This window comes from Pezoporus flaviventris, unplaced genomic scaffold (assembly GCF_033815535.1).
Source record: "Pezoporus flaviventris isolate CSIRO_AGI_PZ_B2104156 unplaced genomic scaffold, CSIRO_AGI_Pfla_v1 ptg000036l, whole genome shotgun sequence".
NCBI lineage: Eukaryota > Metazoa > Chordata > Aves > Psittaciformes > Psittacidae > Pezoporus > Pezoporus flaviventris.
In genome coordinates, this window is record NW_026892584.1 from 895,262 (window position 1) to 914,533 (window position 19,272).

At 43.1% G+C, this 19,272-nt stretch overlaps 1 protein-coding gene across 2 annotated transcripts; it reads left to right on the top strand.

Moving 5' to 3' along the window:
* The first annotated feature begins 492 nt into the window (after positions 1–492).
* On the top strand, positions 493–16,741 carry RCN1 (reticulocalbin 1). 2 transcript variants are annotated; one of them, XM_061462795.1, is made up of 7 exons: positions 493–732; positions 9,376–9,569; positions 11,028–11,206; positions 11,724–11,784; positions 14,045–14,244; positions 15,134–15,257; positions 16,063–16,741. In XM_061462795.1, exons 1-6 carry the CDS (start codon positions 524–526, stop codon positions 15,239–15,241), a joined length of 951 nt encoding a protein of 316 aa, XP_061318779.1. In that variant the 5' UTR covers positions 493–523; the 3' UTR covers positions 15,242–15,257; positions 16,063–16,741. The 2 variants fall into 2 exon arrangements, with proteins under 2 accessions (XP_061318779.1, XP_061318778.1); XM_061462794.1 differs by having other exon boundaries at positions 15,134–16,741.
* Positions 16,742–19,272: the final 2,531 nt, after the last annotated feature.

Genomic DNA, 19,272 nt, shown 5'->3' on the forward strand with positions numbered 1-19,272 from the left:
AATAAATCATACTTTAGTCCTTTTCTAACCAATTTCGGACGACAGCAGAAACCATCAACCTGGCAGGCGGCTGGAAGCACATGATCCTTAAGGTCCCTTCCAACTCAAACCATTCTGTTATACTCTGGGCGAACAAACTACACCGAATAGCAGAGGAACAGGCATGAATGATCGGGTGGTTGCGCTGACACGGTTCTTAGCTGTATAAACTCAGAACGCTTCCATGAGGAACGAGCGGAAAGGGTCTCCAAGCTCCCAACCTCGTTGTGCCGCAGGGGTTCTCCGGCGCTACCGGACGAGCCGCTGCGACCCCCCCCCGCGACCGTTGGGCGGCTCTCGCCACTCTGCAGACGTGGCGTCGGGCCGGGCCGGGCCCCGCTGCTGGCGACCGCTGCCCAATCGCGTCGGCGCCGCTAACCGGCCAAGGGAGGAGCGGGGCTGGGGAGCGGCGGGGTGGGGCAGAGCCGGGCTCGGCGGGCGCCGGGCAGCGGAGGGGTGAGGGGTGGTGGGTACGCGGCGGGGTATGGGGGCAGGCGGGGCGCGGTGGTGTATAGCGCTGGCGTTGCTGCCGCTGCTGCCGGGAGGCCTGGGCAAACCTACAGCGCGGCAGGAGCGGGCGCGGCAGCACGAAGACCGGCCGGGCTTCCAGTACGATCACGAGGCCTTCCTGGGCAAGGAGGAGGCGCGGAGCTTTGACCAGCTCAGCCCGGAGGAGAGCCGGGAGAAGCTGGGGTAAGAGCCGCGGCAGCGCGGCGGCCTGCGGAAACGTGGCAGCAGAGGGAGGGCCCGGCGGGGCGGCGGGGCAGGAGCCGCTGTTCCCTCGGCAAAAGGAGACCGGCGGGAGGGTAGGGGGTGCCGCCCGGCCACGGCCGAGACTGGCCCCTTGCTGTCAGGAGGGGCTCGTGGAATGGGTCCTTGTAGCGCAGAATGGGTGAAAGGGACCTCTGGAGATCATCTAGTTAACACCCTTGCTAAAGCAGGGTCACCTAGAGCAGGTCACGCAGGAATGTGTCCAGGCAGGCTGTGAATATCTCCAGAGGACTTTCCACAGCCTCTCTGGGCAGCCCATTCCAGTGCCACCCTTAAAGTAAAGAAGTTTTTCCTCATATTGACATGGAAGTTTCTGAATTTGAGTTTTAGCCCACTGTACCTTATCCTGTTAGTGGGCACCACCAAAAAGAGTCTGGTCCCATCCTCTTGACACCCGCCCTTAAGATACTTGCATTCATTGATAAGATCCTCTCTCAGTCATCTCTAGGCTAAATAGGCCCATCTCTCAGCCTTTCCTCATTGAGATGCTCCAGTCTTCTAATCTGCATAGCACTCCACTGGACCCTCTCCAGCAGTTCCTTGTCTTTCTTGAACTGGTGAGCCCAGAACCAGACACAGTACTCCAGATGCAGCCTCACAAGAGCAGAGTGGGTGGATAACCTCCCTCAACCTGCTGGGCACATTCTTCTTAATGAACCCCAGGACACTTAGCTTTCTTGTCCACAGCAGTACATGTCTGGGTCATGGTTAAGTTTCCACTAGGACTCCCAGGTCCTTCTCCACAGAGCAGCTTTCCAGCTGGCCAACCCCTAACCTGTACTGCTGCATGGGGTTATGCCTAGGTGCAGGACCCTACACTTGCCTTTGTTCAGCTTAAGTTCCTCTTCACCCAGCTCTCTAGCCTGTCCAGGTCTCATTACTGTACAGTCAGTGGTATCTCTTCAATTAGACTTCTTTCACACCTGCTGATTTTACAAACAAGCAACCAACAATTCATTGCTTCCATATTTTTCTCTCCTGCCTTTTCTGGTCCTACAGCAATAAGCTTTGTGGAGGGAGCTGCTGTGTGTGGTGCTGTGCTCAGTGTTGGACAGACCTCACCCACTGCTGGAGGGTTTTGCTGCTACAACTCCTTATCTCTGGGTCACTTGCCTGGACCATATTAGTGTGAATCAAGTTTAAACTATTCCTCTTTTATAGCTCCATTTACAAGTCCACTTGAAGTTATCTTCCCATAGCTTTTCCATGACTTACAGTATTGCTCATGCTTCCATGCTACACTTCACACCAAGAGTAGGGTCCATCCAACAGCTGCCTTATTTTACTGCTTCTCCCTTCTGTGCATCTAAAGAAAATCAGATCACTAGTTAGAACCAAGTTTAACAGTAAAGAAAAATCCTTTATATAGTTACTGACAAAATTGTTTAAAACATCTGCATGCTTTCACTAAGATTACCTTTGCTTCACTAAGATTACCTTACACTTCCCTTCCATAGGGAGAGGTACTTATTTGATGTCTGTCTAGTTCCACATTAATCTGTTAGTGCAGTATCACTATTATCCCACTGACTAACCTCTTGATGCTCTGGAAGCTGTCACTGCTATTTACATGTATCTCAGTAAGTAAACAGATAAAGTGGTTATAAGAAATGAGCATACGTGATCTATGACTTAAATTCTCATAAAGCGTATCACTAAAATGGACATGCCTCTTTAAATTGGTCTACACTTGTACTGACCTGGGAGTGTTCCTGCCCTTATGACAAACTCCATGACAGGTCATCCCTTCTCCCTGTCCTGCCACACTGGATCATTTGACAAGGGAAGAATGGCATATTGCCCACCTAATGTGCAGCACCACAACTCATTTGGCTTTCAAGAAACATGACAATCCTGGTGCAGCATCCAAGGACTGCATTAAGAGGCTGGAGATGAGATAAGAAGAAGGGGAGTGGGGCTGCAGTCCTCTGAACCTTCTCCCTGCCATTTCTTGTGTGCCTGTCATTTTCAGAGAATTGCTACAGATTCTCACAATATAAATATGTGAGACCTAAATATAAATGTCTCTGGTTTGTATACAGGCTAAGGCCAGAGTTTATAATCAACAGGCAGCTGTACTCACATCAGGTGCAGAGGAGAAGCCTTCCTTTTCTAGCCACTTCGTAGCAATAATTTCCTTGCCCCAGCTGTCTTTCATCATCAGAGGTCTTTGTAGTCTGGCAGCTTAAATCTCTGTAGCAGCAGTTGCATGTACCTACCCTCTAGCTTCTTTATTATGATTCGGGATACTGACTGTAACCCCAGTTACAGTCAGTCTCTCTCATTTAAAGGGAGAAAGTAAGCTTGCAGGTATTACACACTTGCGCATGTCAATTCCTATGTATGAGCTGGAATTTTGTGTCTGTTAACATGCTCCTTGAATTTTTGCTGTACTCAAGAATTAACTATTTAAAATAGAGGCACTAAGGCTTTTCAGTCTGATCAATGCACATTAGCTCCACTACAAAGCTTAGAATAAGCCTGAGCTATTTTACAGGTGACTATCAGTATAAAAAGCAAGGTCCACAGTCCCAATATCATGTTATCATAGAATAGTTAGGGTTGGAAAGAACCTTAAGATCATCTAGTTCCAACTCCCCAGCCATGGGCAGACACACCTCACACTAAACCATGTCACCCAAGGCTCTGTCCAACCTGACCTTGAACACCGCCAGGGATGGAGCATTCACAGCTTCCCTGGGCAACCCATTCCAGTGCCTCACCACCCTTACAGTAAAGAAATTCCTCCTTATAGCCAATCTGAACTTCCCCTGTTTTAAGTTTTAACCCCTTGCCCCTTGTCCTATCACTACAGTCCCTAATGAAGAGTCCCTCCCCAGCATCCTTATAGGGCCCCTTCAGATACTGGAAGGCTGCCATGAGGTCTCCACACAGCCTTCTGCAGGCTGAACAGCCCCAACTTTCTCAGCCTGTCTTCATATGGGAGGCGCTCCAGTCCCCTGATCATCCTCGTGGCCCTCCTCTGGACTTGTTCCAACAGTTCCATGTCCTTTTTATGTTGAGGACACCAGAACTGCACACAATACTCCAGGTGGGGTCTCACAAGAGCAGAGTAGAGGGGCAGGATCACCTCCTTCGACCTGCTGGACACGCTCCTTTTGATGCAGCCCAGGATACGGTTGGCTTTCTGGGCTGCGAGCGCACACTGAGGCCGGCTCATGTTCATTTTCTCATCGCCCAACACCCCCAAGTCCTTCTCTGCAGGGCTGCTCTGAATCTCTTCTCTGCCCAACCTGTAGCTGTGCCTGGGATTGCTCCAACCCAGGTGTAGGACCTTGCACTTGGCATGGTTAAACTTCATGAGGTTGGCATCAGCCCACCTCACAAGTGTGTCAAGGTCCCTCTGGATGGCATTCTTTCCCTCCAGCGTTATCAACCGAACCACACAGCTTGGTGTCACTGGCAAACTTGCTGAGGGCACACTCAATCCCACTGCCCATGTCACCGGCACAGATGTTGAACAAGACCGGTCCCAACACCGATCCCTGAGGGACACCACTCATTACTGGTATCCAGCTGGACATTGAGCCATTGACCACAACTCTTTGCGTGCGGCCACCCAGCCAGTTCTTTATCCACCGAGTGGTCCATCCATCAAATTGACGTCTCTCCAATTTAGAGACAAGCATGCCATGTGGGACAGTGTCGAATGCTTTGCACAAATCCAGGTAGATGACATCAACAGCTCTACCCCTGTCCATCACTTCCATAGCCCCATCATAGAAAACCACCAAATTGGTCAGGCAGGATTTCCCCTTAGTGAAGCCATGCTGGCTGTCACCGAGCACCTCATTGTTTTTCATGTGCTTTAGCATGCCTTCCAGGAGAATCTGCTCCAAGATTTTGCCAGGCACAGAGGTGAGACTGACTGGTCTGTAGTTCCCTGGGTCATCCATTTTCCCCTTCTTGAAAATGGGGGTTATATTTCCCTTTTTCTATTCGTTGGGAACTTCACCTGACTGCCATGATTTTTCAAGTATGATGGACAGTGGCTTAGCAACTTCATTTGCCAGCTTCTTCAGGACCTGCGGATGGATTTCATCAGGTCGCATGGACTTGGGCACGTTCAGGTTCTTAAGATGGTCTCGAACCAGATCCTCTCCTACAGTGGGCCCAAGGTCTTCATTCTCACAGTCCCTGCATCTGCCTTCCAAGACTTGGGTGGTGTGGTCAGAGCTTTTGCCAGTGAAGACTGAGGCAAAGAAGTCATTAAGAACCTCAGCCTTCTCTGCATCCAGGGTAGCCAGTTCTCCCGAGAGCTTCCGGAGGGGGCCTACATTGTCCCTAGTCTGCCTTTTATTTGCTATGTACCTGTAGAATCCCTTCCTGGTTTCCTTAACATCCCTAGCCAAGTTTAATTCTAACTGGGCCTTAGCTTTCCTAACCTGGTCCCTAGCTTCCCAGACACATCCCTGTGTTCTTCTCAGACTGCCTCTCCTTGCTACCACCCTTTATAAGCCTGTTTTTTTCCTTCTAAATTTCCTCAGCAGCTTCTTATCCGTCCAAGGAGGTCTCCTGGCCCTCCTGCTGCACTTCCTTCTAGTTGGGATGCAACACTCCTGAGCTTGTAGCAGGTGATCCTTGAATATCAACCAACAGTCTTGGGGCCCCCTTGCCCTCTAGGGCTATATCCCATGGAACCTTACTAAGCAGGTTCCTGAAGAGGCCAAAGTCTGCTCTCTTGAAGTCCAGGGCAGTGAGCTTGCTGCATGCTCTTCTCACTGTTCTGAGGATCTTGAACTCAACCATCTCATGATCGCTACAAGCAAGGCTGCCCTGGAGCATCAAGTTTCCAACCAGCCCTTCCCTGTTGGTGAGCATGAGGTCAAGCATGGCACCTCTCCTTGTCAGCTCCTCTATTACTTGCAGAAGGAAGTTGTCTTCCACACAATCGAGGAACCTCCTGCATTGCTTGTGCTGGGCTGTACCATCATTCCAACAGATGCCAGGGTGGTTGAAGTCCCCTGTGAGGACAAGGGCCTGTGAGTGTGAGGCTGTTCCTATCTGTCTTAGAGCGCTGCATCCACAGTCCTCTTGATCAGGCAGTCTGTAAGAGATCCCCACAGTAATGTCTCCTGTAGCTGTTCTCCCTTTAATCCTGACCCACAAACTCTCTTGTTGACTGCTCACCTGTTCCCAGACAGAATTCCATACTCTCCAGCCTATTCCTAATATAAATAGCAATTCCCCCTCCTCGCCTGCCGGGCCTATCTTTTTCTAAATAGCCTGTAACCTTCCATTCCAACACTCCTGTCGTAGGAGCCATCCCACCATGTTTCTGTGATGCCTATTATATCATACCCCTGTAGATGTGCACACATCTCTAATTCCTTGTTTGTTCCCCATACTGTGGGTGTTTGTATAGAGGCATCTGAGCCGAGCTCCAAATGAAGTCGGCTCATTGGCTGGAGCAGCTGGAATATCTCTACATTGCTCCGAGCATTTATTATAGGTGCTGGCAACTGACTGGGTGTGTTGGGATGGAATTATGCCCCCCTCCTCCAACACATCTAGTTTAAAACATCCTTGACCAGCCTGGCAGGCCTTCTTCCAAAACCACTCTTCTCCTTTGTCGGACCAGCTCCACCAGCCCCCAGTAGACATGGCCTACTAATTTGTGTCCCATGTTCAAGATACCTAAACCTCTGACTATGGCACTACTGTTGTAACCATTTATTAACATGGCCAATCCTCCTAGCCTTTTTAGGGTCCTCCCCTGTATCCTGGAGAATTGATGAAAAGACTATCTGAGCTCCAGAGCCCCTAGGCACCTCTCCCAGGGCTCTGTAGTCCTTCTTTATGTTCTCCAGGCTACTGCTATCTATATCCCTAGCACCCACGTGGATCACTAAAAGTGGGTAATAGTCCATGGGACTTACTAGAGCAGGCAGCCTCCCTGCCACATCCCTGATCCGTGCCCCTGGTAGGCAACAGACCTCCCTTGAGACCGGGTTAGGCTGACAGACGAGTGCTTCTGTGCCTTTCAGAGTCCTCTGCTACTGCAACCCACTGCTTTTTCCTGGCAGCACCATTAGAGATCTTCTTTACCAGTGCATCAGCCGGTTGTTCATGTGGTGAGGTGTGCGTTTCCTCATCAGCCCCCTGCAGGACAACAAAGCGGCTCTGGGTGGGGACAACAGATTTAGGAGGAAGCCCCTTGCTTTTAATTGTCCTCTTCCTCCTTTTTTTTTTTTTTTGTTGCTGTTTCCCAGCTTCCCGGGTTAACGGCCTCCTTCTTTCCTCCATGAACTACAGGGGACGCTTGAGGCCCCTGCACAGCTCGGGCCTGGAGCAAACACTCCTGCTTCCTCTCAGCTTCCACCTGACAGCTTGCAGCCTATTGACAGCATCCCGCAGCTCAGCCCCTGCTGCAGGAGGACTGCCACCAGGGAGCACCGAGTGCAGCCCTGCGCGTTGTGCACCCTCCCCTCACCAGACCAGTGCAGGCACTCTCTACACCCCGAGCTCTGCACTGCAGCCTCCCCTCTCACCGGCTCTGTCTGGGTGCCTACGCTGGCCACCGCCGGGGCAGCCCGAGCAGAGCTCCCGGACCGGGCCCTGGTCATGAGGCGAGTGCTCACCACCCCGCTCGCCTGCCCGCACAAGTCGCCCCGCCTGGCTCCCGCTCGCCCGCGCTCCCTGGGGCAGATTTTACCCGGTCAGGGCTGGTGCCGCCCCTCCTGGCTGCGCCCCCTTGTGCGTCCCTGCTCGCTCTCGTCAGCTGAGCTGCCGGCTCCTGGGCACGGCCTGGCTAGGGGTTGAGGCTCCCTCGGGGTCTCTCGCCGCTCTGAGTTGAGGCTCCTGGACGCTGAACTTCCCCCGCTCCGGTGTTGAAGGAGTCCGCTCTCGAGCTACTCACCTCAGCAGTATTATACATATTATGGATATACTTGTAAGCAAGACTAATATTCGCTCAGCATCTTCAACTGGAAAGCAGAGTGAAATACTTAACACAGACCTATAAAAACAGGTGAAAAGGAAGATATATGAGACATTTTCTGCTAAACAGGCCTGACTTCTTTAACCTTAAAAATACCAAAGAGCTACTAACAGAATTATTTATTATAAGTAATACATTTAGCATTAGAAATATCAGCAAAACCAATTAAATCAAATTCATCGTGGGGCAAATATATTGACAAATACAGTCCATTGTTCATTGAAAGTGACCCTTGGCAGTCAATTCCCTGTGAGACTTATACAAAATAAGTTTCCCAGTCAGTTGATTCATACTTCACTACTTCAGAAAGCAAATTCAGCAGCCCCTTTTCCCCCTTTTAGCTCAGAAATAGCATACTTTTGAATTCAGTCTGATCCTGTCAAACTCGCACGAGATTGCTGGAAATTCAGCAGAAACTACTGTTGTTAATTGATTCTACTTGCTACTGTCATAACTAAGGCTTTGGAAAGACATCTCTTCACTAGTTGAGCATTTCCAGTTGGCCAGGGTTGATTTCTTTGTGGAGAACCAAGGCACTGAATTGTAATAAATTCTTAAAAGTGCAGAACTTCTCCCTATGTCCTGTGGCTACCTGGAGGTTTAGGGAGCTCACATGTGAATCTCAAGTCAGAATTCAGAGAAGTCAGTTCCTGCTTCTGTTGAATTGCCAGCAATCTGCCCCAGATCCAAGGGCAGCGTACATAGTTTCCCACAGGCCGGTGCCCAGAATATAGTAACACTATGACTAGTTTATCTACAAGTTGTGGAATTAAAGCTGTATTCCTGTTTTAGACAAAGTTTTTATCACCTAGTCTACCACTGTAGCTGGGAGAGAAGCATTTTACATGCTCAAACCCAAACTGGTGGTATTTAGCAATTACAGGTAGCCCTTGAGAGATTTATTGCAGAGAATCTAAATGTTAGAGGAGAATGTTGACTGTTTGTTAACGTAGCTTTTCCGTGTCTGTTTTACCTGCAGCTTTGTGCAGACTTTTTTTCAGAAACTTTGCAGAAGTTTCCTTGGGAGTACACCAGTACCTTTCACTTCTACTGATTTCAACAGGACTTGAGGCTAGCAGCTTTACACAGGACAGTGGCTCATTACACAGTTGTATAACTCACTCCACTCTAGTACCAATCTGCTGTCAAGCCACAGGAGAAACTACAGGTGTCCTCAAAATCCTAGATTTTTGCCCTAGTTGCCTCCAGCAAGCTCTAGTACAGGGTTTCTCCAGAGATGAAGTTGTTGTCTCCTACTCTGAGCCCAGCATGGCTAGTCCCTACTGACAGTTAAGAACATATCCCCTGAAGTTAGTAGATGCAACCTAAATCCAGATATTATGTGAGGTACTTTGTTCACTAACTTTGATCATGCAAGCTCCATTTCAATTATTCATAGCAATTTGAATAAAGAATAGAGATATGTCCCTTAAAATAATCTGTAAAATGCAAGAAAGTCTTAGCCAGTACGACAACTTTATAAGTTTGGGGCACTACTTCATTTTTTTTGTGGAAAATTGGGGCCAGCTAAAGATTACTAAAATTGGGCTGACCTGTAGTTTGTTGTTCTGTCAATGATTAAGGATGCTGGTCTTTTTTTACAGGAAGATTGTGGATAGAATAGATGACAACAAAGATGGCTATCTCACAACAGAGGAATTAAAGAACTGGATTAAGCGGGTACAGAAACGCTATATCTATGAAAATGTGGCTAAAGTTTGGAAAGACTACGATCTCAATAAGGATGATAAAATTGCCTGGGAAGAATACAAACAAGCCACATACGGTTATTATCTAGGTAAAATAACGTTTTCAGATTATATGATTGAAGACTGTTGAGATTATAAAGCATGATTTTGTGCCTTACAGTCGGCAGGAGTTTGGTGTCACATTGAGGACTCTTGAAGATTGCATTAAATGTTATAGATAGAAGTCAAAAGCACTTCCTAGTTCTTGCAGCCATTTCCACGAGTCACCAGTACGTGGAAAGTTTTGTAGAGGGATTATTAAATGTACTGGCAAAGCTGAATTAAAGTCTCCTCCAATTAGAAATATATTACTTTTTAATATTAAAGATGGTAATTTAAAATAATACATTGTGTAATTAATCAGTATTTGTTAATTCAGTCTTTCATAAAGAGTCTAGATGCTAAAACTTTAGGCTGGGTCTAAGCTATAGCAAAGTTATTGATTAACATAGTTCTTGCAGAATAACATGCTTAAGACTGCAAATGAAAATCCTTAACAAATCAGGCAAAAGAAGCACATTAAAAATATACCTGCATCTTTTGTTTGCCCCACATACTTTTCCTTTGCTTTTTGTAAGTTAATGAAGGAGGAGAAGAGATCACTAAATGGCAATGCTGACAGAAAAACAAATCAGTATTAATTGACCATTTATACTTACTGGAAATAGAAGAAAATATCTATTTGGCATAGAGGCAGTTTCTGGAATAAGCTTCCAGTAGCAGTAGTAATTCCAAAGACTATCTTAAAGAGGAGCTTATTACATTTGTGAAAGGAAATATTTAATGCACGATCCCTGTAGCAGTATTCCTGGGAGCCCTTCTCAGCCCTTTGTCTTTGCTCTCTATAATCCCCAAGATTTGGAGAACATCTACTACATTGTGGTCTTGTGTTTATGCACACTTAAAATTCCAGTTGTAATTCCTGGCCCAGTCTTTTTCGACTGCATTTGTCTTCCAATATGTGAATTGAGAAATTGTTATGAGTACTTTTCATATTTGAAGTCAGTTTAGTGATCCTATTTTAAAAAATTAGTCTTCCACCTTGTGAAACCACTTTTCTTTAGTTTGCTTTTTTTTTCTTTAGTTCTGCTTTTTGAAACAGAAATGTTGTTTAGATCATATAAACTCTTAAGAAGAATAAAGCTTGTGTGAATGAAATCTACCCCAAATACTGCCTAAGCAGTACTTATAAAAGCAGATTAGAAAGGAAAAAAAACCCAAATCTATGAAGGGCAATACACAATACTGCAAAATCCATTATTCTGGGTTGCAGCAGAAGGCTTAGTCAAGGATTTACCTATTCTACTAAATCACCTTTGAAAATCAAACCAAGTACTCGGCTCCTGAATTTAAAACTTCACAGGAAAGATATGTTCCATTTTAACATGGCAGCTATTCTGACAATAAACCTTTGTATTTCTAGACTTTAAGAGCAAATTGTGGTGCTTCATTGTGGTAATATGTTTTAAAATGAACATGCTTTTGAGATTGTCTTGATGAATTTGCAGAAAATCCAGAAGAATTCCAAGATGCAACTGATCAGCACAGCTTTAAGAAAATGCTACCCAGAGATGAAAGACGATTCAAAACTGCAGATCTGGATGGAGACTTAGCTGCAACTCGTGAAGAATTCACAGCTTTCCTTCACCCAGAAGAGTTTGAGCATATGAAAAACATTGTTGTCTTAGTAAGCAGAACAAACCCAATATCATTATTTTTGCTTTTATTTTTTGGATGAGCTATGAAGTCTTCCTCTATCCAACCTTTCCGTACAGGGTTCAGAAAGGGACACACACATAACAGCTAAGTGGGGAACAGAAAGGGATGCCTTTCCTCAAATTCACTTGATTTAGAGCTCTCAGTACTTGTTAAATGCCCTTAAACAGCTCCTAAATGGATTCAAGAAACAGCACCAACTTAAACCAGAATAAAAGGAAGGCTTTGCTGAAATGCAGCAACTGTTTGATACTTGTATCTGCATTTAACTTAAGTATAGTGTCCAGTTCATTCATGCAGGAATCTTTTTCAGCATGAAAGAGTATATGTATATTCATTGCATAAACAACAGTCACACTGCAGTCAGAAAGAGTACCTTTGCCTCTGTACAAGGGCAAGTTAAGGCCTCAAAACATTAGATGATCAAAGAGGTGAGTAGTCAGAATTCTAAATTCGCTTAATTATGTTGATTCAAAACTGTTTTCCAGGAAACCTTAGAAGACATAGACAAAAATGAGGATGGTTTTGTGGATCAAGATGAGTACATTGGTAAGTGTTAAGATTTGTTTCTTATATAATCGCCAGTCTCCTTGTCCCTCTTCTCTCAAATTTACAGCAGTATTACACAAAGATGAACATTTCTGTGCTCCAGTTCTATTGTTTTAAACCAACCATCCAACCCGGAAAGTTTTAACTTTATTTTAGGGAGATAGCCACATCACCAGCAAAAGGTTCCTCGCACATTACAGCATAAAATTCTCCTCTTACTATTGTAATTTGGCTAAGAGGCTCTGGAATACAATATTTTTCTTGACGGGAATATTCTCTGTAAACATGACCATATTAACAGCTTTTTGAAGGCATTGTTTAGAAATGCAGGAGGATCACAGAGTGAGTTAATCTCTTCCCAGTTTGAATGGTACCTGACTATGCAAAATAGCTTGGAAGCACACATTGCAAAACACAAAATTGACCTTTTTTCTACTAGTTATTTTCCTAGTGTAATAGTAAGCAAAACCCAATACTTCTCTAGCAGTGATGCCATTATGTTTCTTAGAGGAATAGAAAATGCATTCAAAATGAACTGTGCAAAACCAGCACCAAGATTTAAGATTCTTAGAGAAGTTGTGAAGTGTGTGAAAGTTAGCTGTGCATTACTTCAGTGGCAGAAAGAGCACAAAATGGGAAACATCAACAGCAGATCAGTCACAGTTAATTTGCACAAACCTCAGCCACACGAGGAAGTTAACTGCTGTCTTGCACTTGGATGTATGAAGGCAGAACAGAAGCAGGACTAGATAGCAGCAGTACAGAATATGTTTTAGCCTTTTTGAATCATTATGCTGATACCAAAAGCTACCTTCTCCCACTGCACTCATTTTGGTGGGTTTTAAATGAAGAAAGTAGCACTAGGAAAGCATGAGTGCATACTCAAGGTGAATCTTTCTGTTTCTGATGGTGCTATAAAGATCACTTCCCATATAATCAGGAACAATATACACACATTAATTAATGGCAGGAGGTTCTATTCCTTGTAAATTATATTTAGCCTCAGAATGTGAATGCTGTTCATTTATGACTGAAATAACAGAGCAGCATAATTTCCTCAGTAATTTCAGTTCATTCAGTGACATTACCTACGTATAATTATAAGGTAATTGTCAACATTTGTTACCATGTGAATGCTGTTTTTTCATGTCTTCTATAGATAGGAACATAGAATGTTCTAGTCACGATCACCCCACACTGGCAAGGATGATAAAAATCAAATTGACAGGACGTGTCAGTTGCTTCAAATAAACAATATAATTTGCACTTTGAAAAAAGAAAGTGAATGTGTTGTCTGAAGTTTTCGTCATGAGCTGAGGAATTCGATGCTTTAAATACTCCTACTTCCACTTTTCAGATGTAATCTTTTTTTATGAAGTTGGGGTTAAAAAACAAAGAGAAAACTAAATTTCTTCTTTGGTAAATCTCTTCACCTGTGTGGAGCATCAGACACCTCAGGGGGCTTTCTCTGCATAAACTCTAGTTTTAACACCATGGTGCCAGAGACCTAGAGCACTTCCCTGGGTTGTGGACATACACAAGCAGGGTGAATGGCCCTTTTCATGAGCCCTTCTCCACCAAGTGTGGTGCCCTCTCAATACCTGTTTGCCCACCCTGCTCATAATCCCAGGCCAGTTGAGCTCTCCCATGATTGGTCATCATGATGCCCAAGGTGCATCAGCCTCTCTAGTGAGGGCTGCCTGGCAGGGCCTTGTGCTTTTCCTCTGGTTTCCCTAGCTCCAGGAGCCCCCTGTACATGTCAATCCAGTGCTCAGCCACAGAACTCACTGTTGCCACAGCTGAATGCCTCACAGGCTGAGCACAAGATACAGTGTAGGACTGATCAGAGCAGCTCATGTAATCTCTGCATCCTGTGTCACAGATGGTACACCACCATTCCAAGGTACCAGTCGACAACACAGAACACACCACTGATTTGTGACTTCTCCAGGCCTTTTTTCAGTAGAATATTTTCTACTGAAGGGGTATGCTGCAACATGTTTTAAAAAAGGACTCATCTACTCAAAATTAAATTCTCTTGCAAAGATCTCTCTAAAAACAGGACAAAAGCAGTGAAGAAACCTGCCCAAGATAAACACAGCTAATCTATTTAGACCCACATTTCATTTTCTGTACAAAGAAACACTGTGCAAAGAGTGAAAAGTTTAGTATTCTGAGGAACACTATGTAAATGTCTTTAGTTTGTGAATAATTTGCAAATTAAATATGACTTGAGCAAGACCTTTTCTTTGCTCTCCAGCTGATATGTTTGCAAATGAAGAGGGTGGACCAGAGCCTGACTGGGTGATTACAGAGCGTGAACAGTTTGCAGATTTTCGTGACATCAACAAGGATGGAAAGATGGACAAAGAGGAAATTCAGCACTGGATTCTCCCACAAGACTATGATCATGCACTGGCTGAAGCCAGGCACTTGGTCTATGAATCGGATGTAGACAAGGTACTTAGAGTTCTAGTATACTTTAAAAATAAAGTTATATAAGTTGTTATGGTTTTGGGTTTTGTTTGCTTTTTTGGGGGGAGGGGTTGTGTTTTTGTTTGTTTGTTTGTTTTTTACCATACCAGCTTGCAGGAATTTATTAATAAATTTTCTTACTGATACACTTTAAATGCAGTTTTAGAGGCTAGAATTGCTAGTGCATTAATATATCAATGCCACCTTCAGTTGGTAAGGTTAGAATCTCAAAGTAGTAAAATACAGTTTATCAGTTCTGGAAGTCCATTGGATTAGATAAATTATTTATCATCTTAAACTTGGAAGTTTTAACACAGTAAAAAAAATACTCTTAAGAGCGGTCACAGTTTTTTTAATGCTAATCTAGACTACAAGAGAAAAATAAAAGATACATTACATAGGAGGTAGCAAAACCAACCCCCAAACCATTTCTATAATCAAACATAGATCTTTGGCTTAAAGACTGGCTCATTACATTCACTTCCTCCACCTGAAAAGCCAAAACACTCTTACACAGAGAGCGTGTAAATTGCTAATATAAGCACCCATCTTCAGCAAAGTACATGAGAGGATTTTCATTTTTAGTGTCAGGAAGGCAAACCCAAAGCTCAGAGGAAAACTGTATACCAGAAAACCCATATGCTGTTTGGTGGCGAGTTAATAACAAGGAACTGCAATTAGCAGTTTGACCCAAGTGAAGACAGTGGGACTTCTTTCTTCCACTGCTGTTCAAATTTCACTCACCAGAGTTCCTGAACCTGCAGTCTGCTGCTTTGAAGCAGCATTTCCCAGGGCTCTTGTTAAGTCTGTACTGGTGTGTCTTTTACTTAGCTTTGAAAATGTCCTTACAGAGATTTTATTTTCCTCTCACCAGGATCAAAAACTAACAAAAGAAGAGGTTCTAGACAACTGGAACATGTTTGTTGGAAGTCAAGCTACTAATTATGGGGAGGACCTCACAAGAAACCATGATGAACTATGATACAGTATACCAGCCAGTATGCCACAGACCTTTTCTCCGCTTTAGTGAAATCAGCATGTCCATCCACTTTTTTTTGGAAAGATGGGCAAAGGACACACTCAAAACCAAATTACTTGCATTAATATATTTTTAACATGCTGGCTTATTACCTCAGAAACTGCGTAGAAATAGCTTTTTACTCTTTTCACATGGTTAAATACAGTATCTAATTACTGCAGTTTAATTTGGGATTAAAAAAAAAAAGGTAACTTTTCTTTATATTAGATTCTGACCTGGAAGAGGCACTTCTAAAAACATAATCGCAAGGATCTTTAATAGTGAAATGTTTTCTTCAAATACCCACTTTTACTACAGTGAAATGCAGCTAGGATTAGAAAGAAACTCAGTGTTTAAACAGACTGAATTATTTAGTTGTCTTTTTTTTATAACATTTAACAATTCAGAGCTATACTTTGACCTGCGTGATCCACAACCCTTTTCCCCACAGTTTTTCTCTCCTGGTTTTGGGTCAGAGATGCTGCAGAAGGTATCCAAACAGCCTTCTGGTTCATAGCTTCACAAGTGCAATGTGTACAACCAGCCCTTTTCTCTAATCCCCATCAAAGTGCAGAGACAGCACACGCAACCGAACAACCTGTGCCGGCGTTCCTCAGCGAGGGTTGTAGAGCTTAGAGTGACAGCTGCTCCTTCTGACAGCAGAATAACATACAGTTGTTTGTGGGTTGTTGGTCTGCTGTTTCCTGAGAGCAATTATGCCACATGGAGCATAATTTATCTCATGCTTTTTGTGCTTTACCCAAGCCATGCTCTTGTTCACACAGTGTGAATGGCAGCAGTTCTGTGATGGAGAAAGAATGAGACATATCACCCCTCTGGGCCTTCTGTCTCCTCTGCCACATAACAGGACAGATTTATGTGGCTAAACTGGTTTTATATTTATATACATATGAGTATGTGTTACTGAAGCAACTACATGAAGACAGCTTTCCTCCAAAAGAAAGGGTAAGCTTTCCACACAGGTGCTTTGTTTTTTACTGTATAATGTGAGCGGTTAAAAATATATTTTTATATACCCAACTTAGATAAGTTTAGTTGGTTTAAAATGTACTGTTTTGAAACAAGCACAATAAAACAAGTACTTTTTTTTGATACTATTAAGGTGCAATAACACTAACAAAGACTAGCATAGAGAGTTGATGTGAAAGCACACACCAAGCCTTTAGAGCCAGTAGTTCCCAAGCTCTGGGTCATTGGCAGCTTCTGCAGCACTGGGTGGTCATCTGCAAACAGCTGCTGGACAACAGCACCGTTTATTCTTCACCTCATTAAGAAAAAGTTAGAAATAAGTTGAATATACATAGTTGCTATCGCTATCACTATAATTTGTTCTGAACACTAATACTGGGAGATGAGTGTTCCACAACAGTGTTCACTTAGACGTTCCTTCAAAGTCTGGTGTACAGAATCGCACACTGGTTATTGCACAACCGTCCAGAGAGGAGCTTTTGCAATTTAGCAAGTTTTTGAAAATCATCATCAGACAATGCAGAACTGTGACCTCCATAAACAGTGTCATTTTTATAAGGTTATATATGAGCTGTGGTGAAATATTTTACATCTTCCAATTGAGGATAATTAGATACTATGGTCTGGCAGAAATTATATGTTCTTGTTAGCACAATTACTAAGCCTTTTGTGTGCACTTCTTATGGCATTGTCAACAATTTCTCCAAAAAGTCCCTACCTCTTCCATTAACATACAGTAGGACAAATGTCATAAGTGAACCGTGTTTGCTTTTCCAGTACCCTCAAGTTAAATGCCTAAATGCAGTGTTATCCGAGAAGCAATAAAATAATTGTATCTTGGCACAAGTAAAAGATTATCTGGTTTGTTTATGACTTGGATTTTGAAGTGTTGATTATATTCAATAATCCTAACAATTCTAAGAGGTGTTTGTTGTCTTGTTTTTGTTTTTTAAGTATTTCTTTCATACAGAAATTTCATACATTTTCATATTTTAGTAACAGAACTGCAGTACTCTTTTGCACTCAGATCTTCTACTGTTCCAGGAAACAATACATTAGAAAACCTCAAAATAAAGCTTGCTTCCTGCAAATAAAACTGCAGCTCAGACTGGATAGCAAGCGGATTTTCACTGAAGCCCAAGGGAAGGTTGTTTGCTAACTCTTGTTGAAATTCAGTAGGAGGTGGGTGCTGAGACGCCAAGTGTTGCCTTCAGCTAAACATGACACTTCCAAATCCACTGCATATACTGTCCCAACACAAAATTGCATCTGAGATCTGACAAGTAATCACATTTTCTTCCATGTCACTCAATTTGGAATAGAATTAGCATTATGTGAGAGAAATCATGTTCCTGTGTTTGTTCTCAATTTTTACTAATATTTCGAACATATTTGGCATTTTCCAGTATTAAACTATATTTACATGAATAAGAAAGCTGAAATCAGAAGAATTATTCATGAAAGCAGGAACTGGAAATTTAAACCTGTAGTATTTTACAGTAAAATGTTTTTCTGCACAAGAAGAGTGATACTCTGACTATATCCAGCTGTGAAAAAGGCAAACATAACAATTAAAATGAGGTTTAAAATAATAAAGTTATTAATAATGGGTAGTGGGGTTATCCTAAGATTAGGAGCTTTTTTTAAAAAGCACAATATAGAAACATATTTTTAGAGAACATCTGTATCACTGATGTGATTTCACTCTAAATGTTACCCTCTTCTTTCTACAGCTCTTCATAGTGTTTCACTTACCAGCATTCAGTAATGCACAGTACATTCTGTGCATTAAATTTTCCTTTCAAGCTCAATGCACTAAGGAAGAGTAACTCCAACAGAGACTAGAGCTTCTGGGTTTAAATTTAACACTATTTAAGGAAAGCAAACCTTTGCTAGGGGATATGACTGCTAACATTGTGATTTTTCAAGCTTAAGGTTTCTAATGGGCTTTGACTGTTCCAGAGATAACATTTTTTTCCTAGGTAACATATTTCAAGTCATATTATGAGCAAATGTTACAAAATTTTAGTGTAATGTGAAATACTGTAATGTCAGATAGCATTATTTATCTGCTTAATGTGACTAAACCCATTAATTGCTGGGAGCCATACTTCATCCCAGCAACATGAAAATCCATTTTGTGCCTATCTTGTCAGTTATTGCCTATTTTCTTAATGAATTGTGACGTAGTGAAATTATGTTGGGAAGCGTGTTTATATATTTCCAACTGCAGGTTCTGTATGGTGTCTCTTATTACATAGATCCTCCATTAACTCAATGTTTTCATTATGCCTGTGCCACAACATATCAAAGGTGCATTTTTCTTACTTGGATATCTGGAATAGCTATTATTATTGCACATGCAGTTTTAATTATTAGAATTTATGAAATGAACTAAGTGGCTCATGTTCATTCTTATATTTCCATTTAATGATTCAATCAGGTTAAGTCTATCTCCTGTTCCAGTCAAGGTGCTTCACAGAACTCCCTGAGGAAAGGAGAACACAACCCATCCTGATCTAATTATACTTACACAATTATCGTGCAATAGTTGTATATTGCTTTATTATTTGCAGTGCAGAAGTTGATCCTTATCCCAGTGAAGTTAATGGCAGAACTAGTCCCTATGTAGAGAGACTAAGGCCTTGGACACCTGAAGGCAAGCGGGAGAATAGGATGGTGGGTCTGAGGTTAGAAATGACCTTACTACCATCAGATCCTGATCTCCTTACAATGACTGAATACCAGTTTTTATGAATTTAGACTGATTCATACTCATAAAAGACAGTTAGGGCATAAGTCTAGTTCATGGAAGGCAGTGTCTAATGTTTTACTAGTCTGTTCAAATAAACTTTGCCATTTTATTGAAAGGTGGTTGCACCACTGCTAGACAAGTTGCTGTCAGCAAATGGAGCTGGTTTTACAGGGTGAGAGGAGGAGCCACAAAAAACATTTCAAAGCCAAAGATCTTGCAAAACCTGACTTGGCTTGGAGTCAAATACTTG

Excerpts from the sequence above, each read along its gene's own strand:
- RCN1 (XM_061462794.1), top strand. The coding sequence starts at position 524 with ATGGGGGCAGGCGGGGCGCGGTGGTGTATAGCGCTGGCGTTGCTGCCG. Across the intron at positions 733-9,375 it reads GAGAGCCGGGAGAAGCTGGG|GAAGATTGTGGATAGAATAG; the intron begins GTAAGAGCCGCG and ends CTTTTTTTACAG. Across the intron at positions 11,207-11,723 it reads TGAAAAACATTGTTGTCTTA|GAAACCTTAGAAGACATAGA; the intron begins GTAAGCAGAACA and ends ACTGTTTTCCAG.